The sequence below is a fragment of the Carcharhinus amblyrhynchos genome, chromosome 7, assembly GCF_965287045.1.
Source record: "Carcharhinus amblyrhynchos chromosome 7, sCarAmb.v2.hapA, whole genome shotgun sequence".
Lineage (NCBI taxonomy): Eukaryota > Metazoa > Chordata > Chondrichthyes > Carcharhiniformes > Carcharhinidae > Carcharhinus > Carcharhinus amblyrhynchos.
The window spans coordinates 73,567,832-73,593,271 of NC_137330.1; the positions used below are offsets into that span (position 1 = coordinate 73,567,832).

A 25,440-nucleotide genomic window follows, 5' to 3' on the forward strand; every position below is an offset into this window, starting at 1 on the left:
TTAGCACTTACTTCTCCAAGGGGAAGGAGAGTTTTTGTGGGATTACTTGCTGTTCCAAATGCTTCCACAATGTTTTTCTTAAAGAAAACATTTTTCTTTTGAGAAAATATCTCCTGACAGAAAATTTTCAAGTTTCAGCAGGAGTTGATCCAGAATGGTTTGTGGAATTTTCCTTAGTTTTATTTGCAGGAAATTATGTTTTCCTACCCATACCCTAATAGCTCACATGTGCACATAGCCACAATGAGATCACGAAACAGCATTATTATGTTGTAATGTTCTGAAAAACACATTTTAATAAACATAAGTTGATTAAGGATAAGATTCAATATCATGTTTTTTGTTCTTGAGTATTAGACATTGATTTAGCTTGTACCTCCAATTCAGAATGCTATCTTACAGACAAACAATGCCATATTTAGCACACTGGTCTTTCACCTCAGGGACACGGATTCAGTCGAGCCTATATTACTGTAACTGAGATTTCTTCTGTTTGGCTTTCTGAGACCCATGTGCAATGAGTCTGGGCACTTTTTGTGGCATTATTGGAACAAAGTTGCTAACTTAATGTATATAGGCAATGCAAAATGCCATACAGCTTTAGTGAGCATTGCTCTTGTGAAGTGCATTGCTGAGTAAAGTAGAAGGAGCCTTGCTCTGCAGCTAACCATGCTGCTTCCAGTTGAGGTACTGACAGTGAACACCGGAAATGGAAAAGTTCCATTTCAAAAAATTGATATTTTCATTTTGAGGAGCACAAAATCCTTCAGAAATAATTAATTTATGATGTATATTGCATTCTAGGGCACTATAGCTGTGAATATTTCAGGTGAATGACATAAGAATGTATGAAACATATTGCTGAAAAAGAGAGACATATTGCCAATGTTTCAGCTTGCACTCATCAGGACAGATCAAAAATGTCAAATTTCAAAGGGTGCACCACTTTATGCCGCATGATTGAAGAGTGCTGATTTGTTGGCAAGTCGATTCTGATCATGGCATTAACATAGTGAATGCACCAGGAAACTAATATTCATTTCCCATGATTTTGTTTAGTTCAAAAAATGTACAATGTCTAGACATGTCTCTTTTGCCCGTGCGATGCGCAAATTTTATGAGCCTTAGCAAAATTAACTTCATAATAAAGGTTTTTTAAAAAATACTCCTGATTGTCAATTAAACAATATCTTGGTTATAAAGATCAATTTTGCCAAAATAATGACCTGGATTTCATGGTCCACAGCAAAGCAAGAGTGACCACTGCAGACCTTGAAGAAAACTATGCTGAGAGATGGTGACCCTGTGGCAAGAACATTACCTCTCTCGATATGTAATTGATTGAAATATTCTTTAATAGGGATTTCCAACATCCGGTCACAGTGATGTCATCCCATCATCTAGGCAGCCATTCACTTTAGAGAGCTTCCACAGACGGCCACAAATTAAATGAAAAGCGCGTATAATCAAATTGTTTTTTAAAAATTTTGCAAAGAGTTCAATAAAGATTGGGGCATATACGTGGGGTAAAGGTAGATGCTGAAATTAAAAATAATTAAACATAATATTTTAAAAAGCTAGTAATTGTAATAGAGACATTTAACAACATTCGACATGAGTCTATGTTTTTTCAGGGCCAGATCAGTTGTTACCTCTAGTTATCACTCAGACTGCTCTTAAAAACCCAGTTACACCTCATTGCATGAGTGATTTTGCTGATTGCTGGTTTGGGGTGGGGTGGACTTAATAGCACAACCTGTGGGGTGGAGTGAAGAGCAAGACACAACTTCAAGGCTTCTGTGTTAATCTATGGCTTCTATCCTGAAAAACAAACTCTCTGATGTCTCCTGAATTTTGGATGAAGAAATCTTGGATATTTTAGATCGAGTACATTATACATGCAAATCATCTAAGCAGATGAGCAATTATACAACATTTTTATAGCCTGCATTAGAGTATCTGAACAAAGTAGTCTGATAACTATTGTTGCCAAGATTTCTTCAGAGTCATAGAGGTTTACAGCATAGAAACAGGCCCTTTGGCCCAGCCTGTCCATGCCATCACTTTTTTATAACCACTAAGCAAGTGCCAATTGCCTGTGTTTGGCACATGTCCCTCTATACCTATCTTACCCATGTCTAAAGGCTTTTTAAAAGGCAAAATTGTACCCACCTCTATTACTACCTCTGGCAGTTTGTTCCAGACATTCACCACCCTCTGTGTGAAAAATTTGTCTCTCTGGACCCTTTTGTATCTCTCTCTCCTCTCATCTTAAACCTATCCCCCTAGTTTTAAACTCACCTACCTTTGGGAAAAGATATTGACTATCTAGCTGATCTATGCTCCTCATTATTTTATGGACCTCTATAAAATCATCCCTAAGTCTCCTACGCTCCAGAGAAAAAGGTCCCAGTCTATGTAGCCTCTCCTTATAACTCAAACCATCAAGTCCTGGGAGCATCCTGTTGGAAATTACACAAAAAGAATAAGTTAAAAAATATTTTTCACATCTTCAGAATGTCCTGAAGCCCTTGTCAATCAGAGTTAACTTTTAAAATGCAATAACTGTTGTTTTGTAGGTAAATGATAGCACTGACTGAGGATTAAAGGTTGAATCAGACATCAGAAAAATGCCACTATCCATCTTTTACATCCATCCAAATAGGCAATTGGAGCCTAATTATGACTGTAATCCAAAAGTAAGCACTGCAGACTATGCAGCGTTTCCTCAGTATTGCTTTGGTTGTGTTCTCAAGCGCTTGAGCTGGGTTTGAACTGATTGCTTTCTGACAGTGATGTGAATAATACCATTTTGTCGAGTTGACAGTATGTTGTTGGGTTGGTTTTTGGCATTTGGAAACATTCTGCATAACTTTTAAATCAAGGTATGGTGCAGAATTAGTATTCTAGCACAGTAGGTTAATGACTTGAGGTGATGAGCCAGGAGACATTTTAACTTTGGATCGTGAGCCATGATTTCCCACATGGTGAGGTCTTAGTTTCAGCTGATACTGTCTAGCGATCCCTTAAAATGCTTCTGATGGAATGCATGTTGGAGAGCTTGATAACCAGTGGTGCTTATGTTTGCACATAGTCAATTTGACATGTTTTTGTTCTATTTTTCTTCCCTCAAGCTGGAGGGGTGTTTCTGCTCTTTGACAGAAAGACCTTACAATTTCATAAAGTTTAACCATGCTTCAATGATCATCTTATCTTGGACTGAGTGTCTGTTGGTGGCATTCCATCATATAATGCAAGTTGCAACTATCTTTAATAATTAGTTCAGTGCAAAATATGAACTTACCTCCATAGCTTTTTACATTATAGGCTGGATAGACATATCTGATAAAGTCTGTTCCATAAACTAGATTCAAAGGCAGCAATAACAGAAGTGCACACATTTCCTTTGAAACCATGTTGCATCTGGAAGATAAAACAAAAAGCCAGTGTTAGAAAAAATATTGGAAAGCAAGATTCATGATTATTGATTTTATTTGATGAGAAGTTAAAATGAGTGCAGCAGTGGAGTAGATTTTCCTTTGGTTTTTCATTCATCGAAATGACCATTAAATGAAAATAGTTTTCTGTTTAAAGGTTGCAATGAAACTTTCACTTACATCTTTGACAAGAGGAAAACGTTCTAGATGGTCTGCTTTAAAGCTTTGGATGGAAAACTTGGACAAAACGTGTTTGTTCCAATATGTGTTGCCCTTTTAAATATCAAATTATATTCATGATCATTGCTGAATGGTATTATGTGAGATGTTTAGTTTTACAACCTGTATCTCAGACTGCTTTAGCTAAATAGCATGGTCCCAAACTTGTAAAAGAGAAGTCTACAATCCATTGTTATCACAAATTTGATTATTTCTCAATTAAACAAGGCAGAATGTTATTGTTGGCAGAGAGTTTGCCCCCTGTTTTCCTCATTTTTTTTGTACGTCAACACAATTCTAACTCAAACATACCAGTGTATGTTGTCTTCAGATCCTTGCTTCAGTAATGATTTCCAAACAGATTGTCCTCTGAACTGACAGAGTGTATGTCAGTGGTATACTTTCAAATGATGAATACTGCTGTATTTATATGAAAGGGATTCCATAGATATCTGTAAGCTCAGTGGCCCCTCCTTTTAAAAAGAAAGTATTAATTATGCAGTCTGCACTTCTTTTTAAAAAAAACATCAAAATGTGATATCAGGTTAGGGAGTTCCTTGTGGTCAATGTTGCCTTGCCTCCTTTGGGAGTGGCCTTGAGCTATTGCAGGAAGTTTCCAACCCAAATGCAGAAATGTATATTCCAATAAGCTTTTTAAAAGCTAAACTTAATATTTGATTTTTTTTCATTTGAATTCAAAAGTAGGCTAAGATGAAAACAAGATGAAATATTTTTGCTGACTGAATTGATCTGTTTTGAATGATGATGTTTAAGCACTTCTCAGTTATACCACTGGAAGTTCAAATTAATTAACACATTCATGCATTCCTTTATTTTTCTTTTATGAACATAATTGTGATCCAAACAGTGTCAGTTATTGCACATATCAGTTAGTTGCCAAATTGGGGATTCTTTTATGGACTGTAATTGGAAAGTGTACTAAAATTCTCAATATCTTTAGGCTGGTAGAACTTATTTCCCTTTGTAGAGAAGCAGTGGGTAACTAAAGAGACAACTGTGTGTAGAGTTATAGATACATATAGCGCAGAAACAGGCCCCTTCGACCCAACTCATCCATGCTGACAGATTTCCTGAACTGAAGTGGTCCCATTTGCCTAAATTTGGCCCATATCCCTTGAAACCTTTCCATGTACCTGTCCAAATGTCTTTTAAATGTTGTAATTGTATCCACCGCCACCATCTCCTCTGGCAACTCATTCCATTTAAGCGCGACCCTCTGTGTGAAAGAGCAGTAAAGATTGCCTTAACATTGTAGATATGTTTCTCTGATGTTGCCATGCTATTTCCCAGAATCCTAGAATTACGTTTATGGAGAAAGGGGTGGGGGAAAACATTCATTCAGTACAATGACCATATTAAAGTCTATAAATAATTAGATCGCAGTCTGAATTATTTTTGATTTGTATATTTGTAAACTGACCATTCTTTAGATGTTTGACATGCACATGATTCACATACATTCCAAAGCCAGTGATCTGATGTGCCTTATTAAAGGGATTCCTTCTATTTGATGAAATATATAAGGGTGAATGTTACTAATTCATAGTGCTGAAACAGAGCTTCATGTGCTGGAGAATGCATCTTGGGAATTCGGATCTGGAGACCAGTGTGTTTTGCAGAATTTTTAAGTTAGTGTGCAGAAAATTTTGCTGACCTCTGTGCCCAAGGTCCCGATATACCTCCCTGGTGCATGAAGCTCATCACCGGCAATGTGAATTTGTCAAATTGCCCCTCCGCCAAACATTCCTAACTATTAAAATCCTTTGGCATTGGTCCTAACGCTGGATTATAAAGTGAATCCCGTATAGAGTGTATCTGGTCGAAGTGCGGAGTATATCGAGTTACTATATACAACCTGTTGCAGTATTTTTTTCTCCTCCGGACAAATTAAAGACAAGTATATTAAAATGTTGAAAAGCAAATGATAGACTAACTGGTTCTGCTGCACACAAAGTATAGTGTTTATAAAGATTACACAGTGTATCCTATTTGGAGCTTAATTTCTAAAGTCTGATGTTCTGGTTTGTGATCCAAAGTTGTAAATTAATACAAAAACAAATGCAGTTTAATTTGATGTTCTTAGAATTATCACCTGAATTACCATTTGAATCACTTTCTTGTGAACATTGTTCTACACTTTGAAAGTGACTATATATAAGGGGCAGAGATTAATATTTGTTTCGATAATACCGTTTAGCTATTTTATGGTCAATTTAATGATATCAGATATCTGTAATCTTATATTTTACCAACTCCCTGCAATTATAACGATACAGACTTCATGATTGCACTGCCCAGAATTAATTTTTATTTTTTATTTGAACTTTGCAAACTAAAATGGACAACATTTGGAGGAACCCCGATTTTAAGATAAAACGGAAAAGTAAGTGTGGTATTTGTTTCTGACTAGCTAGACACCATTAACTGTGTTGACAAAATGGCTTATGGACTGTTACTGCCTGTCATGTAGAGTTTATAGTTTCAAAACAATGCTGTCAGTAAGTAACAACTAATTGAAATGTTCAATCAACAGTGATTCACCTCTGATTTATTGACTGCAATTGAATATGCTGTAGAATGTTTTCCATACCTACTTATAACTTGCCAGTGGGGTTACAGATTTTCTGTTGATATGAAGTGATGTGGACTTTGCATCAAAACAAACTGTGTAATGCAGATTACCGGAACTGGATTTGAACAAACAGTGAGATTAGGTCAAGAGAGCAGTATATAGAACTCTATTGCAGGCATAAGTTAAAATTTCCACTGCGGTCTAATTTGATTGACCTTGATTTCAATCTTGCAAATAAGAACATAAGAACATAAGAAATAGGAGCAGGAGTAGGCCATCTAGCCCTTCGAACCTGCCCCGCCATTCAGTAAGATCATGGCTGATCTGTCGTGGCTCAGTTCCACATTCCCGCCCTCTCCCCATAACCCTTAATCCCCTCTCTTATCAAAAACCCATCAACCCGCTTGTTAAATATATTTAGCAAGGCAGCCTCCACCACTTCAATGGGCAGAGAATTCCAGAGATTCACCACCCTTTGAGTGAAGAAGTTCCTCCTCAACTCCCTTCTAAACCGCCCCCCCTTTATCTTGAGGCTGTGCCCTCTAGTCCTACTGTCCTTTCTGAGCGGGAAGAGTCTCTCCCCCTCTATCCTAGAATCATTGAAACCTTACAGTGCAGAAGGAGGCCATTCAGCCCATTGAGTCTGCACCGACCACAATCCCACCAAGGCCTTATCCCCATAACCCCACATATTTACACCGTTAATCCCCTGATACGAAGGAGCAATTTAACATCGCCAATCAACCTAACCTGCACATCTTTGGACTATGGGAAGAAACTGGAGCACCCAGAGAAAACCCACACAGGTTCATGGAGAACGTGCAAACTCCAGACAGACAGTGACCCAAGCCAGGAACTGAACCAGGCCCCCGGAGCTATGAGGCAGCAGCGCCAACCACCGCGCCACCATGCCGCCCCAATGCTGGAAATGTACAAATGAGTCAGAAGAGCAAATGTGTAGGCAAATTTCTGAAGTTCAGAAGCAATTAGGCTTCAAATTTCAACTGTCCTAAGGTTAATTGTAATAAATTCTGTATAAAAATATTCTATTAAAGGCGCACGATTGTTAAAATAGATAACTCTTGCAGCTCACTTCTCGCAGACATGACGAGAGGAGGGGCAGGTCTGGACTGGGCAAATGGAAGGACTATCAATGTGTAGGGATAGTGAGGGTTTAGAACAGATGCTCCCACGAACATTCTGATGCCTCTTAGAAGCCAAAGAACATAGGGGGTTGAGTAGACAAAAAGGGAAGCTTATGTCAAATACCAGAAGTTCAGCACTTCACAAAACCTAAGAGTATAGAAATTGCAGATGTAGAATGAGAAATGAAATTAGGGAAGTCAAGAGAGAGAGAGCATGAAAACACATTGCTGAGTTAAACTAAAGAAAATTCAAAGCTGTTTTATGAATAAAAAGTAACCAAGGAAAGATTAGGGCCTCACTTCAAATATTTCTAATGATCCAGCCTTTATCACCATTTGGGACAGAGAATTCCAGATATTAACCATCCTCTGTGAGAAGAAATTTCTACACACTGCAAGTTTCAAATGGCCCTTTATCTTGTAGCCATGTCCCTTTTGTTTGAGACTTTCCCACTTGTGAAAACATTTCACCATCTACCCTGCCAAGCCCTCTCAGGATCTTATGTTTGAATAAGGTCATCTCTCCCTCTTCTGAACTCCACAAGAAAGGGGTAAAAACCATTGTTAACACAGAAGGTCAAGGATAATGTTAAATTGAAAAGCAGAATATGCAAAGTGGCAAGGGGTGGTGATAGATCAGAGGACTAGGATGTTTTTAGGATCCAGCAGCACCCAGGCTGTGTACTCTCTGTTGACTTGCCTGGATGAGTGCAGCTCTGACAAAACTCAAGAAGCTCACCACCATCCCAACAATGTAATCTGCTTGATTGACATCCATCCACCACAATAAACATTCCCCACAGCACCAGTGCACCGCGGCAGAAGTGTGTACCATCTCCAAGATGCACTGGAGAAACTAAGACTTCTTTGGCACCTTCCAATCCTGTGACCTCTAGACCGAGAAAGACCAGGGTGGCAGAAGCATAGGCCCACCCCCACCTGCAAGTTTCTCTGCAAGCCGCATGCCATTCTGATTTGAAAAGATAACGGACTTCCTTTGCTGTCAATATCCTGGAACTCCCTTCCCAACAGCACTGTGTCCTACAATATGTGGACTGCAGCATTTCAAGAAGCAGGCTACCACTGTCACCTTGAGGGAAATTAGAGATTGGCAATAAATCCTATCCATCCCATTCATCATCTTATACGTCTCAATGAGATCTCCCCTCATTCTTCTAAACCCTAACGAGTACAAGCCTAGTTTATTCAGCCTCTCCTCATAGCTCAACCCCCTCAACTCCGGCATCAGCCTAGTAAACCTCCTCTGCACTCCCTCCAAGGCCAAAATATCCTTGCGTAAGTACAGCGCCCAAAACTACACACAGTACTCCAGCTGCGGCCTCACCAATGCCCTATACAGCCGCAGCAAGACCTCCCTACTTTTATATTCAATCCCCCTCGCTATGAAGGCCAGCATCCCATTTGCCTTCCTGACCACCTGCTGCACCTGCAAGCTGGGTTTTTGCGACTCATGCACAAGGACCCCGAGGTCCCTCTGCACCGTCGCCTGCTGCAGTTTTTCTCCATGTAAGTAATAGTCCTTCCTACCATTATTCCTACCAAAGTGGACCACCTCGCACTTGCCAACATTAAATTCCATTTGCCAGTTCCTGGCCCATTCGCCCAGCCTATCTAGATCCTTCTGCATACTCTCCACACCCTCCGCACAATTTGCCTTTCCACCAATCTTGGTGTCATCAGCAAATTTCGACACCATACACTCGGTTCCCTCCTCCAGATCATCTATATAAATGGTAAATAGCTGAGGCCCCAGCACCGACCCCGGGGCACTCCACTAGTCACCAACCGCCAATCCAAATAGCACCCATTAACCCCCACTCTCTGCCTCCTATTTGACAACCAATCCTCTATCCACGCTAACACCCTACCCCCAACTCCATGTCCCCTCACCTTCTGCAATAACCTCTTCTGAGGTACCTTGTCAAACGCCTTCTGAAAATCAAGACAGACCACATCCACCGGCTCTCCTCTATCCACCGCCCTAGACACATCCTCATAGAACTCCAATAAATTTGTCAGACACGACTTCCCCTTAACGAAACCATGCTGCGTCTGCTCTATCAAGCAATTCCCCTCAAGATGCCTCGCTATTTCCTCCTTGATGACGGATTCTAACATTTTACCTACAACAGACGTTAAACTAACTGGCCTATAATTCCCTGCCTTTTGCCTGCCACCCTTCTGAAACAACGGCGTAACATTAGCCGTTTTCCAATCTTCCGGCACTTCCCCAGAATCCAGCGACATGATCTTCTTGAATGGCGGGGCAGGCTCGAAGGGCTAGATGGCCTACTCCTGCTCCTATTTCTTATGTTCTTATGTTCTTATAACAACAAAGAGAAACATGTTTGGCAGACAGGTGCAGCACAGTTTGCAGTGTTAATCAGGTGTTGAAGAGGAACGCTGTACAGGCAAGCTTTGGTGAAGTTAAAAAAAGGATTATTAAGAGCATTAAAGTAGTTTTTTAAAAAAAATCATGTAAAATGAGTCACTGTGGCAAAGGGTAATATGTTAATTATTTTGTTCTATTGCGTGAAAAAGACTGCAGGTTCAGAGAAATGAACTTGTTCACAATTGTTTCTTTCTTCACGTGCTGTGAGACAAAGCAGCTTAACCAATTGTATTTGATCTTATCATATGCTTTCTCAGTCTACCCTCAATGAAATTAAAGCACACAGGTGAATAACATGAATGTCTGGCTCAGATCACAGAGGGATGATTTTGTGTATTCCTATCAGATAGTTAGAAACTGGGCTGTATGGGCAAAGCCCTAAATGTAAGTTGCCTAGAACAGTGAAATGCTAGTGCCACTTTCGCCAGGAGAATAGTGAAGTCAAAAAGTAAGCGTATAATCATTGGCATTCAACTATAAATATACTTGAAGTATTAATAACAACTTACGAAGTGATTTCCACGCCATTTTGTAATGCACACAAGCTCAGATAATGCCTTACTTTTGATGATCCTTTAAAAGTCCCGTTGTACTATGGTGTTAGTATCAGGGAAATACTTTTTGCTTTGCAGAATGCTAATTCTACATGAATCTGGGATAAAGCAAAATCAGATTCCCTCTATGGCTGTGCTTCACTCTGTCTCGAGTTTAGGCAAGGTAACTTATGTTACTTGTGACACTTACTCAATTTTAGATAATCTATCACTTTCACAGTTTTATGAACATGTAAAGAAAGGGCAGGAGTAAGCCAAATGGCCCTTAGAGTATGCTGTGTTGTAAAATAAAATCATAGCTGATCAGATAGTAACCTCAAATCTGCCTATCCCTGATAACTTGCCACCAGCTTTCTTACCCAGAGTCTATACATCTCTGCCTTAAAAAAATATTTAAAGACTCTGCTCCCATCACCTTTTCAGGAAGAGAGCTTCAAAGACCTGCAACTCTTTGAGAGAAAAAGATTCACCTTATCTCCGTTTTAAATAGGTGACGCCTTATTGTTAAAACAGTGACCGCCTATCAAACAACAAAGAACAATACAGCACAGGAACAGGCACTTCGGCCCTCCAAGCCTGCACTGTATGTGTTTATGTGTTCCTAACTAGACCATCCATTTGTATTCCTCTATTCCCAGTCTATTCATGTGGCTCTCTAGATAAGTCTTAAATGATCCTAGCATGTCTGCCTCAACCACCCTGCTTGGTAGTGCATTCCAGACCCCCATCACCCTCTGTGTAAAAAAAAATGACCCCTGCATCTCTGTATTGAACCTTGCCCCCTTACCTTGAACTTGTGACCCCTTGTGGTTGTCATTTCCGACCTGGGAAAAAACATGCAATTATTCACCCTAGCTGTGCCCTTCATAATTTTATAAACTTGTATTAGGCCACCCCTCAATCTTTGTCTTTCTAGGGAGAACAACCCTAGTTTACTCAACTCACCTCATAGCTAAGCCTCTCCATACCAGGTAACATTCTGGTAAATCTTTTCTGAACTTTTCCAAAGCCTCCATGACCTTCTGGTAGTGTGGTGACTAGAACTGGGTGCAGTATTCCAAATGTGGCCTAACTAACGTTCTATATAACTGCAACATCATATGCCAACTTTTATACTCTATGCCCTGTCCAATAAAGGCAAGCATGCCATATGCTTTCTTCACCAACTTTTCCACCTTTGTTGCCACCTTTAAGGATCTGTGGACTTGCACACCCAGATCCCTCTGTGTGTCTATACTCCTGATGGTTTTGCCAGTCCAAAGATGTGTGGGTTAGGTTGATTGGCCATGCTAAAAAAAATTGCCCTTAGTGTCCTGAGATGAGTAGGTTAGAGGGATTAGTGGGTAAATATGTAGGGATATGGGGGTAGGGCCTGGGTGGGATTGTGGTCAGTGCAGACTTGATGGGCTGAATGCCCTCTGTCTGTACTTTAGGGTTTCTATGATTTATTGTATAGCTCCCCCTGCATTAGATCTACCAAAATGCATCACCGCATTTATTTGGATTAAATTCCATCTGCCATTTCTCCGCTCAATTTTCCAATCTATCTATATCCTAGGAGGAAACTTCTTCAGATCCATCCTGTCAAGTACCCTCGAGATCCTGTATGTTGCCAATCAAGTTGCCTCTTACTCTTCGGAACTCCAGTGGCTACAAGCCTAACCTGTCCAACCTTTCCTCATAAGACAACTCAACCATTCCAAGGATTAGTCTGGTGAACTTTCTCTGAACTGTTTCCAACTCACTTACATCCTTTCTTAATTATGCTGGATTACAGCAAAGCCTTTGTCAAGGTCCCATATGGGAGACTTATAAACAAGGCAAATGCACATGGGATACAGAGTAATTTGATAAAGTGAATTCAAAATTGGCTCAGTTATAGGAGACAGAAGTTGATGACAGAAGGCTGCTTCAGTGACTGGAAGCCAGTGTCCAGTGGTGTGCTGCACGGATTGGTGCTGGGTCCCCTACTATTCATCATTTATATAAATGGGCTCGACAGACTGGAGGGGCTGATTGTGGACAAGTCCCCAGGACCGGATGGAATGCATCCGAGGGTTCTGAAAGAAATGGCGGAGGTTATAGTGGATGCCTTGGTGGTTATTTTCCAGACGTCGCTGGATTCCGGGGAAGTGCCGGAAGATTGGAAAACGGCTAATGTTACGCCGTTGTTTAAGAAGGGTGCCAGGCAAAAGGCGGGGAATTATAGGCCGGTTAGTTTAACGTCTGTGGTAGGTAAAATGTTAGAATCCGTCATTAAGGAGGAAATTGCGAGGCATCTTGAAGGGAATTGCTTGATAGGGTGGACGCAACACGGTTTCATTAAAGGGAAGTCGTGTCTGACAAATTTACTGGAGTTCTATGAGGATGTGTCTAGGGCAGTGGATAGAGGAGAGCCGGTGGATGTGGTCTTTCTGGATTTTCAGAAGGCGTTTGACAAGGTACCTCACAAGAGGTTATTGCAGAAGGTCAGGGGACATGGAGTTGGGGGTAGGGTGTTAGCGTGGATAATAGAGGATTGGTTGTCAAATAGGAGGCAGAGAGTGGGGGTCAATGGGTGCTATTTGGATTGGCGGTTGGTGACTAGTGGGGTGCCCCAGGGGTCGGTGCTGGGGCCTCAGCTATTTACCATTTATATAGATGATCTGGAGGAGGGAACCGAGTGCAGGGTGTCGAAATTTGCTGATGACACCAAGATTGGTGGAAAGGCAAATTGTGCGGAGGGTGTGGAGAGTCTGCAGAAGGATCTAGATAGGCTGGGCGAATGGGCCAGGAAATGGCAAATGGAATTTAATGTTGGCAAGTGTGAGGTGGTCCACTTTGGTAGGAAGAATGGTAGGAAGGACTATTACTTACGTGGAGAAAAACTGCAGCAGGCGACGGTGCAGAGGGACCTCGGGGTCCTTGTGCATGAGTCGCAAAAACCCAGCTTGCAGGTGCAGCAGGTGGTCAGGAAGGCGAATGGGATGCTGGCCTTCATAGCGAGGGGGATTGAATATAAAAGTAGGGAGGTCTTGCTGCGGCTGTATAGGGCATTGGTGAGGCCGCAGCTGGAGTACTGTGTGCAGTTTTGGGCGCCGCACCTGCGCAAGGATATTTTGGCCCTGGAGGGAGTGCAGAGGAGGTTTACTAGGCTGATACCGGAGTTGAGGGGATTGAGCTATGAGGAGAGGCTGAATAAACTGGGCTTGTACTCGTTAGAGTTTAGAAGAATGAGGGGAGATCTCATTGAGACGTATAAGATGATGAATGGGATGGATAGGATAGAGGTGGAGAGACTCTTCCCGCTCAAAAAAGACAGTAGGACTAGGGGGCACAGCCTCAAGATAAAGGGGAGGCGGTTTAGAACGGAGTTGAGGAGGAACTTCTTCACTCAAAGGGTGGTGAATCTCTGGAATTCTCTGCCCGTTGAAGTGGTGGAGGCTGCCTCGCTAAATATTTTTAAGAAGCGGGTTGATGGGTTCTTGATAAGAGAGGGGATTAAGGGTTATGGGGAGAGGGCGGGAAAGTGGAACTGAGCCACAACAGATCAGCCATGATCTTATTGAATGGCGGGGCAGGCTCGAAGGGCTAGATGGCCTACTCCTGCTCCTATTTCTTATGTTCTTATGTTCTTATGACATAGATGACTGTGAGAGGTAAGATTAGTAAGTTAGCAGATGACACAAAAATTGGCCGAGTAGTTAACAGTGAGGTTGAGTGTCTTGGGCTACAGGAAAATATAAATGGGATGGTCAAATGGGCAGGTGAGTGGCAGATGGAATTTAACCCTGTAAAGTGTGAAGTGATTTACTTTGGAAGGAGGAATTTGACAAGCAAGTATTCAGTGAATGGCGTGACACTGGGAGGTTCTGAAGAACAAAGGAACCTTGGTATGTTTGTCCATAGATCTCTGATTCAGAAGGACATGTTAGTGGGATGGTAAAAAGCATATGGGACACTTGCCTTTATCAATTGAGGCCTAAGTTACAAAAACAGGGAAGTCATGTTGGAATTGTATAGAACTTTGGTGAGGTCACAGAGAACTGTGTGCAGTTATGGTTGCCATATTATAGGAAGGATGTGATTATGCTGGAGCGGGTGCAGAGGCAGTTCACCAGGATGTTGCTCAGGATGGAACATTTAAGCTATGAAGAGACGTTAATGAGCTTGGGTTGCTTCTGATGGAGTAAAGAAGACTGAGAGGTGACCTGATCAAGGAGTACAAGATTCAGGGGCATGGACAGGGGCAACTGTTCTCCTTAGTTGAAGGATCAGTCACAAGGGGACACAAGTTCAAAGCGAGGGGCAGGTGGTTTAGAGGAAATGTGAGGGGAAACCTTTTACCTAAATGGTGTTGATAGCCTAGAATGTATTGCCTGGGAGGGTGGTAGAGGTGAGTTGCCTCACATCTTTTAAAAAGTAGCTGGGTGAGTACTTGGCATGTTACAATGTTCGAGGCTATGGGCCAAGTGCTGGTAAATGGGATTAGGTAGTTATGTCAGATGTTTCTCACATTTGGTGCAGACTTGGTGGGCCGAAGGGCCTCTTCTGCAGTTTGATTTTATGATTCTGTGAATATTGTACAAGATACTCCAGATGTGGTCACACTAGTGCTCTGTATAACTGAAGCATAACCTCCCTACTTCTGCATTCAGTTCCCCTCACATTAAATGATATTCTATTAGCTTTTCTAAATGCTTGCTATATTTGCATACTATCCTTTTGCGATTCATGCATTAAGACACCCTGATCCCGCTGCATCTCAAGCTCTGTAATCTCTTACCGTTTAGATGGTATGCATTTCTTTTAGTCTTTCTGTCAAAATGGACAATTTCACATTCTCCTCATGATACTCCATATGCCAGATTTTTTCCCACTTATTTAACTTATCTGTATCTTTTTGTAACCTCCTTATGTCCTCTTCACAGCTGACTTTCTTACCTATCTTTGTGTCATCAGCAAATTTGGCATCCATCCTTTCTTCCAAATCATGGATATACATTTTAGTGAGGAGAAATTTAAATAGCTAAGTGTGCTTTGATTTTGCTTTCAATATCACCTGCCTCTGTTACCCTTGAATGCATTTTCTTGACTATCATAAGAATATTTATTTTACTCTTTCCACCAGACGACTTCTTATGTCTGCTTCAGGTTATTATCCACTAAAGTTCTCCTCAAAGTTTTTGAATTTTATGTTTATTTCTGGTAACTAATGTTGGACAAACAGGTGATTCCAAATGAGGGCCAGGAGGTCAATTCCTTTTTCAGATCTACCAATGAATAGCAATTACAGTCACATCCCTCCTTAATCCCATGTTTGATATTCTCGGTAAAGTGCATGGTGGATGGATTTTGTTGGCAAATTAAAATGTGGAAAACGTATATTAGAGGGTAGATAGCAAAATGACAGATGAACCAGTTCTATCTGGCACAAAGTATAATATTTACAAAGATTATACGGTTGTGCGCTCTCAGAAATTTCATTTTGATGACTCATGACCCACCATTGTAAATGTTAATACAAAAAGAAATTCACTTTTCTTTGACCATTTCACAAATACGTGTTTTGCAGTTTAAATAATTATAACACTGGGGATACAGTAGAACCTCATTAGCTGTGCTGACATTAACTGCATTCTCAATTATCTGTGGTAATTGCCAAGTGGATTCAGTTTTAGTTTTGTGTATGCAAGTTTTTTTTTAATTCATGTACTGCACACTTTGTGTTCCAAGTCCCACAAAATTTAATGTTTTCATATGGTTGTCCTTTGACTGTTAATGGGTAATGGCCATACAACTCTGATACTTAGTTTTATGTCAGGTCAACAATGGGAGTTGTGGTTTTGGAGCCTTTACAGCAAAGTTGGGGCAATGTACAGTGGCCTTGCCAGCAACGCCCACATCTCATAATGAAAAAAAATGAAGAGCTGAGCCTTTATTTTAATCAAGAATATTTTTGTACCATTTATGTTCATTCATATTATCAGCTTTTGATTGCATTCAAAAGCGATCATTTTCACTGTTGGACCATAGTGGAGAGGTTTGACATTTGCGGTGCAAATGTTCCGTAGCTCCAGATTTCCAATGTGTATTGTCAGCTTTAAGGCTTAGGCACAAAGTGACAAACATAATAGCACAGAAATGCTCTTCTGGAGAGTCAGTGCAGACTCAGTAGGCTGAAGGCTGCTTCTGCACTGTCGGGATTCTACAGTTCTCTTTAAGGTGAGGTGCAGAGCTTTTGTTTAAGTGAATCAGTGCTGTACATTGCAAATGGTAGATAGAACTAGTGCTATAAGCCTGTAACTGGGAACCTGCTCTTCTGGCAAAGTCTAGAACTCTGTTTCCATGGGAAATCTAATGGATTTGTACTTAACATGAGGAGTATATCAGTAAGCTTTGATACAGCACTGCTACAAATTTTCAGATGTTGCTGATGTGAGTTGTTGCAGCCTTGAATGATCCTAAGATATACGTATTCAGGACCATGGGCACTTTTGAGAGACAAAGGCTTCGTTTGTGACTGGGTCATGTACTCTTCCCTTCTTCACCAACACCTCCCAACAACCCATAGCCCCAGAATTCCTGACTTCTCATCATTCAGTGCCAATGTTAAACCGAGCAGCTTGTCTAAATCATCAGAGTGTACGATTTTGCAAAGTCCCTTGTGCAAGGATTGTCCTGGAACTCTAATTTATGGTACTTCATGTGGCCCCCGTTGCTCTTCATAAGAACATAAGAAATAGGAGCAGGAGTAGGCCATCTGGCCCCTCGAGCCTGCCCCGCCATTCAATAAGATCATGGCTGATCTGTCGTGGCTCAGTTCCACATTCCCGCCCTCTACCTATAACCCTTAATCCCCTTGCCTATCAAAAACCCATCAACCCGCTTCTTAAAAATATTTAGCGAGGTAGCCTCCACCACTTCAACAGGCAGAGAATTCCAGAGATTTACCACCCTTTGAGTGAAGAAGTTCTTCCTCAACTCTGTTCTAAACCACCCCCCCTTTATCTTGAGGCTGTGCCCCCTAGGCCTACTGTCCTTTCTGAGCGGGAAGAGTCTCTCCACCTGTATCCTATCCACCCCATTCATCATCTTATACATCTCAATGAGATCTCCCCCCATTCTTCTAAATTCTAACGAATACAAGCCTAGTGTATTCAGCCTCTCCTCATAGCTCAACCCCCTCAACTCCGGCATCAGCCTAGTAAACCACCTCTGCACTCCCTCCAAGGCCAAAATATCCTTGCGTAAGTACGGCGCCCAAAACTACACACAGTACTCCAGCTGCGGCCTCACCAATGGCCTATACAGCCGCAGCAAGACCTCCCTACTTTTATATTCAATCCCCCTCGCTATGAAGGCCAGCATCCCATTCGCCTTCCTGACCACCTGCTGCACCTGCAAGCTGGGTTTTTGCGACTCATGCACAAGGACCCCGAGGTCCCTCTGCACCGTCGCCTGCTGCAGTTTTTCTCCACGTAAGTAATAGTCCTTCCTACCATTCTTCCTACCAAAGTGGACCACCTCACACTTGCCAACATTAAATTCCATTTGCCATTTCCTGGCCCATTCGCCCAGCCTATCTAGATCCTTCTGCAGACTCTCCACACCCTCCGCACAATTTGCCTTTCCACCAATCTTGGTGTCATCAGCAAATTTCAACACCATACACTCGGTTCCCTCCTCCAGATCATCTATATAAATGGTAAATAGCTGAGGCCCCAGCACCGACTCCTGAGGCACTCCACTAGTCACCAACCGTCAATCCGAATAGCACCCATTAACCCCCACTCTCTGCCTCCTATTTGACAACCAGTCCTCTATCCACGCTAACACCCTACCCCCAACTCCATGTCCCCTCACCTTCTGCAATAACCTCTTCTGAGGTACCTTGTCAAATGCCTTCTGAAAATCAAGAAAGACCACATCCACCGGCTCTCCTCTATCCACCGCCCTAGACACATCCTCATAGAACTCCAGTAAATTTGTCAGACACGACTTCCCCTTAACGAAACCGTGCTGCGTCTGCTCTATCAAGCAATTCCCCTCAAGATGCCTCGCTATTTTCGACAGCTGTTTGGGATGGCTAAAAGGAGCAAAGGAGCTGCTGAGATTACAGGATCCCTGATCTGAAATTCGGAGGCTGTGCTTTGATTTTGCACCTGAAAAATGGATGAACACAAATTGAACTTTTGCCTCTGTATGACCACAGTAGCAATGCTACAGTTTTCAAACTCTGTTTATTTTCCCAAAAAATATACATTATTCATGAACTGACATTTGCCATGACATGAAATGCAGTTCAGATCAGTTTCTTTCAATACAGTGCGTGAGGTGTTTCACAACACTTGCCATTGCAGAATATATTTACAATGCACATTTCCACCTCAGGCCAAAGGTTCTCTGGTGGGAACAATCTGAGGTTTTACTCTCCTGCCAGGCACACTGCAGGTCTGATCAGGATGGATCACCAATCTCAGAGTAGACTTGACCCAATAGGCGATGACCTTGGACAGAATTTTGTAGTCCTCGTTAATTATAGCATTAGAGATCATAAGGAATGTTTTTTCTGTGTGATACTATTAGCTGAAAAAGTTGGTGTGGATAAGAAATGGTTCTTTTTTTATATTTGCTCTAGCTTTTTGATTATATTAGCAAAAATAGGAAGAGTTTATTTCTAGATTACTGAATGTTTTAATATGAAGAGGCAGCATTTTTCTTTTCAATTTGTGGATTACATAATTTGACATCACCCTTGCTTTAAATTGCTCCAGAACTATACCGTGCTAGTTGGGATGGACTTCTAACAGATCTGGCAACTCAAAACTGGGCATCTACGAGACATGTGGGCCACCAGCAGCAATTGTACGCAATTGCAATCAGTAACCTTATGGTGTGGCATATTCCCCACTACCAATGAGCTAGGCTCTGGTTTAATGAAGAGTGCAGGAGTGCATGCCAGAAGCAGCACCAGGCATATCTAAAAGTAAAGTGTCAACATGGTGAAGCTACTACACGGGACTATTTGCATTCTAGACAGCAGTAACAGCATGCATTCAACAGAGTAAGTGATGCCACAACCAGTGGATCAGGTCGAAGCTCTGCAGTTCTGCCACGTCCAATCATGATAGGTGCACACATCACCTGACTGAAGTACACAACTGTTCCTTGTCATTTTGCCAAACTCCTGGAACTCCCTTTTTACACCACATCGACTGCAGAGTTTTGAGGAGAAGTTACATGACCACTTTCTCAACGGCATTTAGGGATGGGCAATAAATGCTGGCCTGGCAATGATATCCACATCCGTTGGATGAATATTTAAAAGACACAGAAACATTTGATCAGTTAAACTCATCACAGCAACAAACTATCTTGTCAGATTTCTAATTTGTTTGAATGGATTCATAATCTTGTAAGTCATGTTTGAATTTTTTTGCATGTCTTGCTGAATCAATTGTGGTTATTTGATAATTTTTCATGCTTTTCTTTATTTTTCTCCCATTCTGTGTCCATTGTTACCATCTACATCATGACCATAGCTTGTAAAAAGAGTTGAATTTCCCAGTGACTGATAGAAAGCATTGCATGGTAAGATTTATTTCTTTAAGCGTTTTACTGCAACAAAGTGAAATCAACATTAACTAAACATGCATAGGCAGCTAATACACTAAATTATAGAAAGACTATTTTCCCCATTAACTAATTAACCAGAACTGAAAATCCCACCAACACTCTTATACTTTATGCCAGTTACATAACCCTCTAATAGAGTCCCAAATGTCTTTGTGATTCAGCCGGCTCTCTTCTCCCTGCCATATCAGGAAATGTCTTCCAATGTCCTTTTCTCCTGACTACAATTGAATTGACTTGCAGCAAGGCAGCCACTGATGACTACTGCATCTTTAAATCTCCACAGATTCCATCCCTTCAACAGGCAACCCATTTACACTGACATTCACACAAGGTGTATCATCCACTGCTTGACACAACAGCAGCTTCCCTGTTCCTTCATCCAGTAGCAACTCTCTTGTCTGTCTGCCTCTCACCAGATCTCTGACTATCTGAGACTGCATCTTTGTCCAACAATACCCGTTGTTCTTTTGTATCAAATTGTGAAAGCTGACAGTCCAATTTCTATGAGTTTCAACTTGGGTCTCCATTCCCATGGAAACATAATCACATGGACCTGTCTTTGGGCAGATTTAATCACTATTACTAATCACCATTCCAGAATATTTAACCTCCCTTTTAATTAATAGAGACAATTTAAAACACAACCATCTTCTAAACACCATGATATGCAGTTCTATGATGAACTTTCTCAAGTGCTTTTTGCAAATATCTCATGTGTGACAAGGAGTAAGTGTTGAGACTGAGGACTCCTAATACACAATGTGATGGGAGTGTACGGTAGGAATCTGGGCATCTCTATTAATGATCGAGATCTTGCTGTGCAGGGGACAGTTTCAAAATTTGCGGACAATACGAAGCTTGGAAGTATTGTAAATTGTGAAGAGGATAATGTAAAACTTCAAAAGGAGATGGACAAGTTGGTTTGGTGGGCACATTGATGGCAGATGAAGTTCAGTATGGAGAAGTGTGAGATTATGCATTTTGGTTGGAAAAACATGGAAAGACATTATAAAATTTTAAAGGGATGCTGGAGCAGGGGAAATATGTGTATAGATAATTGTCAGGACAGTTGGAGACAGCAGTTAATAAAGCATATTGTATTCTGGACTTCATTAATAGGGGCATAGAGTACAACAAGGTTATCCTGAAATTATACAAGATACTTACAAGAAAATTACAGCTTAGAAACAGGCCTTTCGGCTCTCCAAGCCTGCACCGACCATGCTGCCAGACTTAACTAAAACCCCCGATGCTTCCGGGGACCATATCCCTCTATTCCCATCTCATTCATATACTTGTCAAGATGCCCCTTAAAAGTCACTACTGTATCCGCTTCCACTGCCTTCCCCGGCAACGAGTTCCAGGCACTCACCGCACTCTGCCTCGTACATCTCTTTTAAAACTTGCCCCTCACACCTTAAACCTATGCCCCCTAGTAATTGACTCTTCCACTCTGGGAAAAAGCTTCTGACTATCCACTCTGTCCATGCCTCTCATAATCTTGTAGATTTCTATCAGCTTGCTCCTCAACCTTCGTCACTCCAGTAGAACAAACCAAGTTTCTCCAACCTCTCCTCGTAGCTAATGCCCTCCATACCAGGCAACATCCTGGTAAATCTTTTCCGTACCCTCTCCAAAGCCTCCACATTCTCCTGGTAGTGTGGCAACCAGAATTGAACACTATATTCCAAGTGCGGCCTCACTAAGGTTCTATAAAGCATCAACATGACTTGCCAATTTTTAAACTCAGTACCCTGGCCGATGAAGGCAAGCATGCTGTATGTCTTCTTGACTACCTTCTCCACCTGCATTGCCACTTCTAGTGACCTGTGTACCTGTACCCCAGATCCCTTTGCATTTCGATACTCCTAAGGGTTCTGCGATTTACTGTATATTTCCTATCTGTATTCGACCTTCCAAAATGCATTACCTCACATTTGTCCGGATTAAACTCCATCTGCCATCTCTCCGCCCAAGTCTCCAACTGATCTATATTGTGCTATATCCTCTGATGGTCCTCTCGCTATCTGCAAATCCATCAACCTATATATCATCTGCAAACTTACTAATCGATCCAGTTACATTTTCCTCTAAATCATTTATGTATATTACAAACAGCAAAGGTCCCAGCACTGATCCCTGAGGAACACCACTTGTCACAGCTCTCCATTCAGAAATGCACCCTTCCATTGCTACCCTCTGTCTTCTTTGACCGAGCCAGTTCTGTATCCACCTTGCCAGCTCACCTCTGATCCCACGCAACACTACATTCTGCACCAGTCTGCCATGAGGGACCTTGTCAAAGGGAACTGAGCCACGACAGATCAGCCATGATCTTATTGAATGGCGGGGCAGGCTCGAAGGGCTAGATGGCCTACTCCTGCTCCTATTTCTTATGTTCTTATATGTATGTTCTTACTGAAGTCCATGTAGACAACATCCGCTGCCCTACCCTCATCAATCTTCTTTGTCACTTCCTCGAAAAACTCGATCAAGTTCATGAGATACGACCTCTCCTTCACAAAACCATGTTGCTTCTCAATAACATGTCCACTTATTTCCATGTAGGAATAAATCCTGTCTCGAAAAATCCTCTCCAATAATTTCCCTACCACTGATGTAAGGCTCACCGGCCTGTAATTACCTGGATTATTCTTGCTACTCTTCTTAAACAAAGGAACAACATTGGCTATTCTCCAATCCTCTGGCTCCTCCCCTATAGTCAGTGAGGATCCAAAGATTTCTCTCAAGGCCCCAGCAATTTCCTTTCTTGCCTCTCTCAGTATTCTGGGGTTTATCCCATCAGGCCCTGGAGATTTGTCTACCTTGATGTTTCTCAACAGCCCAAAACCACCACCTTTTTGATCTCAACATGACTCAAACTATTTATACATCCTTTCCCAGACTCCTCATCCGCCAAGTCCTTCTCTTTGGCGAAAACTGACACAAAGTACTCATTTAATACCTTGCCCATGTCTTCTGTCTCCACACATAGATTCCCTCCCTTGTCTTTGAGTGGACCAACTCCCTCCCTGGCTACCCCCTTGCTCTTTATATTTATATATATATATATATATATAAAAAGCCTTGGGATTTTCCTTAATCTTTCTGGCCAATGCTTTTTCATGATCCTTTCAGTTCTTCTTACTCCTTGCTTTAGTTTCTTTCTACTTTCCTTGTATTCCACACTTGCTTCGTGTGTTCCCAGCCTGCTAGCTTTGACAAATGCTTCTTTTTTCTCTTTGACTAGGCTCACAATATGTCTTTTATCTGAGGTTCCCAAAACGTGCCATACTTATCCTTCATTCTTACAGGAATGTGCCGGTCCTGAATCCCTATCAACTTAAACTTGAAAGCCTCTCACGTGCCAGGTGTTGATTTGCCCTCAAACATCTGCCCCCAATTGATAATCTTCAGTTCCTGCCTAAAATTGTTGTAATTAGTCTTCCCCAAATTTAGCACTTAACTTGAGGACTACACTTATCTTTATCCATCAATACCTTAAAGCTTACTGAATTGTGGTCACTGTTCCTGAACTGCTCCCGTACTGAAACATTGACTACCTGGCCAGGCTCATTCCCCAATACCAGGTCCAGTATGGCCTCTTCCCTAGTTGGACTATCTATATACTGTTTCGGGAAGCCCTCCTGGATGCTCCTTACAAAGTCTGCCCCATCCACACCCCTAGCACTAAGTAAGTAGTCAGTATAGGGGAAATTAAAATCTCCCACCACAACAACCTTGTTACTTTTACGCTTTGCCAAAATCTGCCGACACATCTGATCCTCAATCTCCTGCTGGCAGCTGGGTGGCCTATAGTAAACCCCCAACACTGACCACACCTTTCCTATTCCTGAGCTCTACCCATATTACCTCGCTGTATGAGCCCTCTGAGGTGTTCTCCCGGAGTACAGCTGTGATATTCTCCTTAACCAGTAGTGCAACTCCCTCAGCCCTTTTACATCCCCCTCTATCCCACCTGAAACATCTCTATCCTGGAATGTTAAGCTACCGATCCTGTCCTTGCCTTAACCAAGTCTCTGTAATGGCAAGTACTTCATAGTTTCTAGTACTAATCCAAGCTGTAAGTTCACCTGCCTTACCTATTACACTTCTCACATCTCAGCTGGAATATTGTGCACAGTTCTGGGTGCCACACTATAGGAAGTATGTGAATGCATTGGAGAGAGAGATTTACAAGAATGATTCAGGGGCTGGGAAACTTCAGTTATGAGGATAAATTGGAGAGGTTGGGACTGTTCTTGGAGAGTTTGGTAGATATTCAAAATCATGATGGGACTGGACATTGTAGATGGGGAAAAACTGTTCCCACTTAAAGAATCAACAAGAGGGCACTAATTTTAAGGCAGTTTGCAAAAGAAGCAAATGTATTGCGAGAAACAATCTTTTTTACACAAGGAGTGGTTCAGGTCTAGAATGCAGTGCCTGGAAGTATGGTGGAGGTAGGTTCAGTCAAGGCTTTGAAGGGGGCATTAGGTAATTACTTGAACAGAAATAATATGTAGAGGTGTGGGGAAAAGGCAGGGGAATGGCATTAAGTCATACTCATTTGGAGAGCTGGTGCAAACGTGATGGGCCATATGGCTTCCTGCACCGTAACAATTCTGTGATACAGGTTTCCATATCTGACTCATGGCCACAATTTTGATCTGTGGTGTTAGCTTGGTATCATTAAACATCAGCAGGATATCCACCCAGCAGGTTGAATGTGCATTTACCTGTGCTTAGCATCTACAATTGTAACTTGCTCAGAAAATTCTTTGGGAATTGAAGTCATTTTTCCATGCTCGTTTTCACCAGCATTTTGCCGTAATATTGGTGATGGTTTGCACTTTGATTGGGTCTGTTAATTATTTCCAATTACATTTTAATATCCTTTAATCAATTTATTGGGTTACTTATGGTTGTTTAACATGAATGATGTCCACATTGCCCGAGTCTGATAGGTATAGTGAGTCTGGCCTGAAGACTGTGCCTCATTCCAGATTTTTTCATCTTTTTCCCATTTCTTCTTGTGTTCGTAGATCTTTGTTGCAGATGTTTGACCATTAAGCTTTTGTTTACATTCATGAACATTAACACCGTGGATTCTCCTCAAAAAATACCACTGCACTTGTATTTGTTTTGATACTAACCAAAGAACTTCCTTTGGAAAGTGCAACTCACTTTTTTTAACTTTCACACGTTCTGTTTTCAAGGTAGTTTCTGCAAATTTTACTTTTTGCCTGTGTCTACATCCTGCCCTCACCAATGCATCTTCTATTTTTTATTATTGCGCATGAGCTGTGAGTTGCATTGTGTGATCCCTTTAAGATTGCTTAATTCAATCCTTAATTCCAAATATTTTTTGTTGAATTCAAATTTCACTCGCTGCCGTGGCAGATTCAAACCCAGGTCCCCAGGACATTTGCTAAATTTCTGGATTCATAGTCCAGTGATG

General features: G+C 41.6%; 2 protein-coding genes across 2 annotated transcripts in view; one reads left to right on the forward strand and one right to left on the reverse strand.

Annotated features, from left to right (window-relative positions):
* LOC145345280 (uncharacterized) overlaps positions 1–3,514 on the reverse strand; it is a 38,727-nt gene extending 35,213 nt beyond the window's left edge. The window contains exon 1 of the mRNA XM_080193103.1: positions 3,305–3,514. Within this exon, the coding sequence (XP_080049229.1) occupies positions 3,305–3,416 (112 nt within the window). The 5' untranslated portion in view covers positions 3,417–3,514. The remainder of the gene's footprint in view (positions 1–3,304) is intronic.
* nt5dc1 (5'-nucleotidase domain containing 1) overlaps positions 1–25,440 on the forward strand; it is a 531,068-nt gene that overhangs the window by 114,558 nt on the left and 391,070 nt on the right. The gene's annotated exons all lie outside the window — the stretch shown is intronic.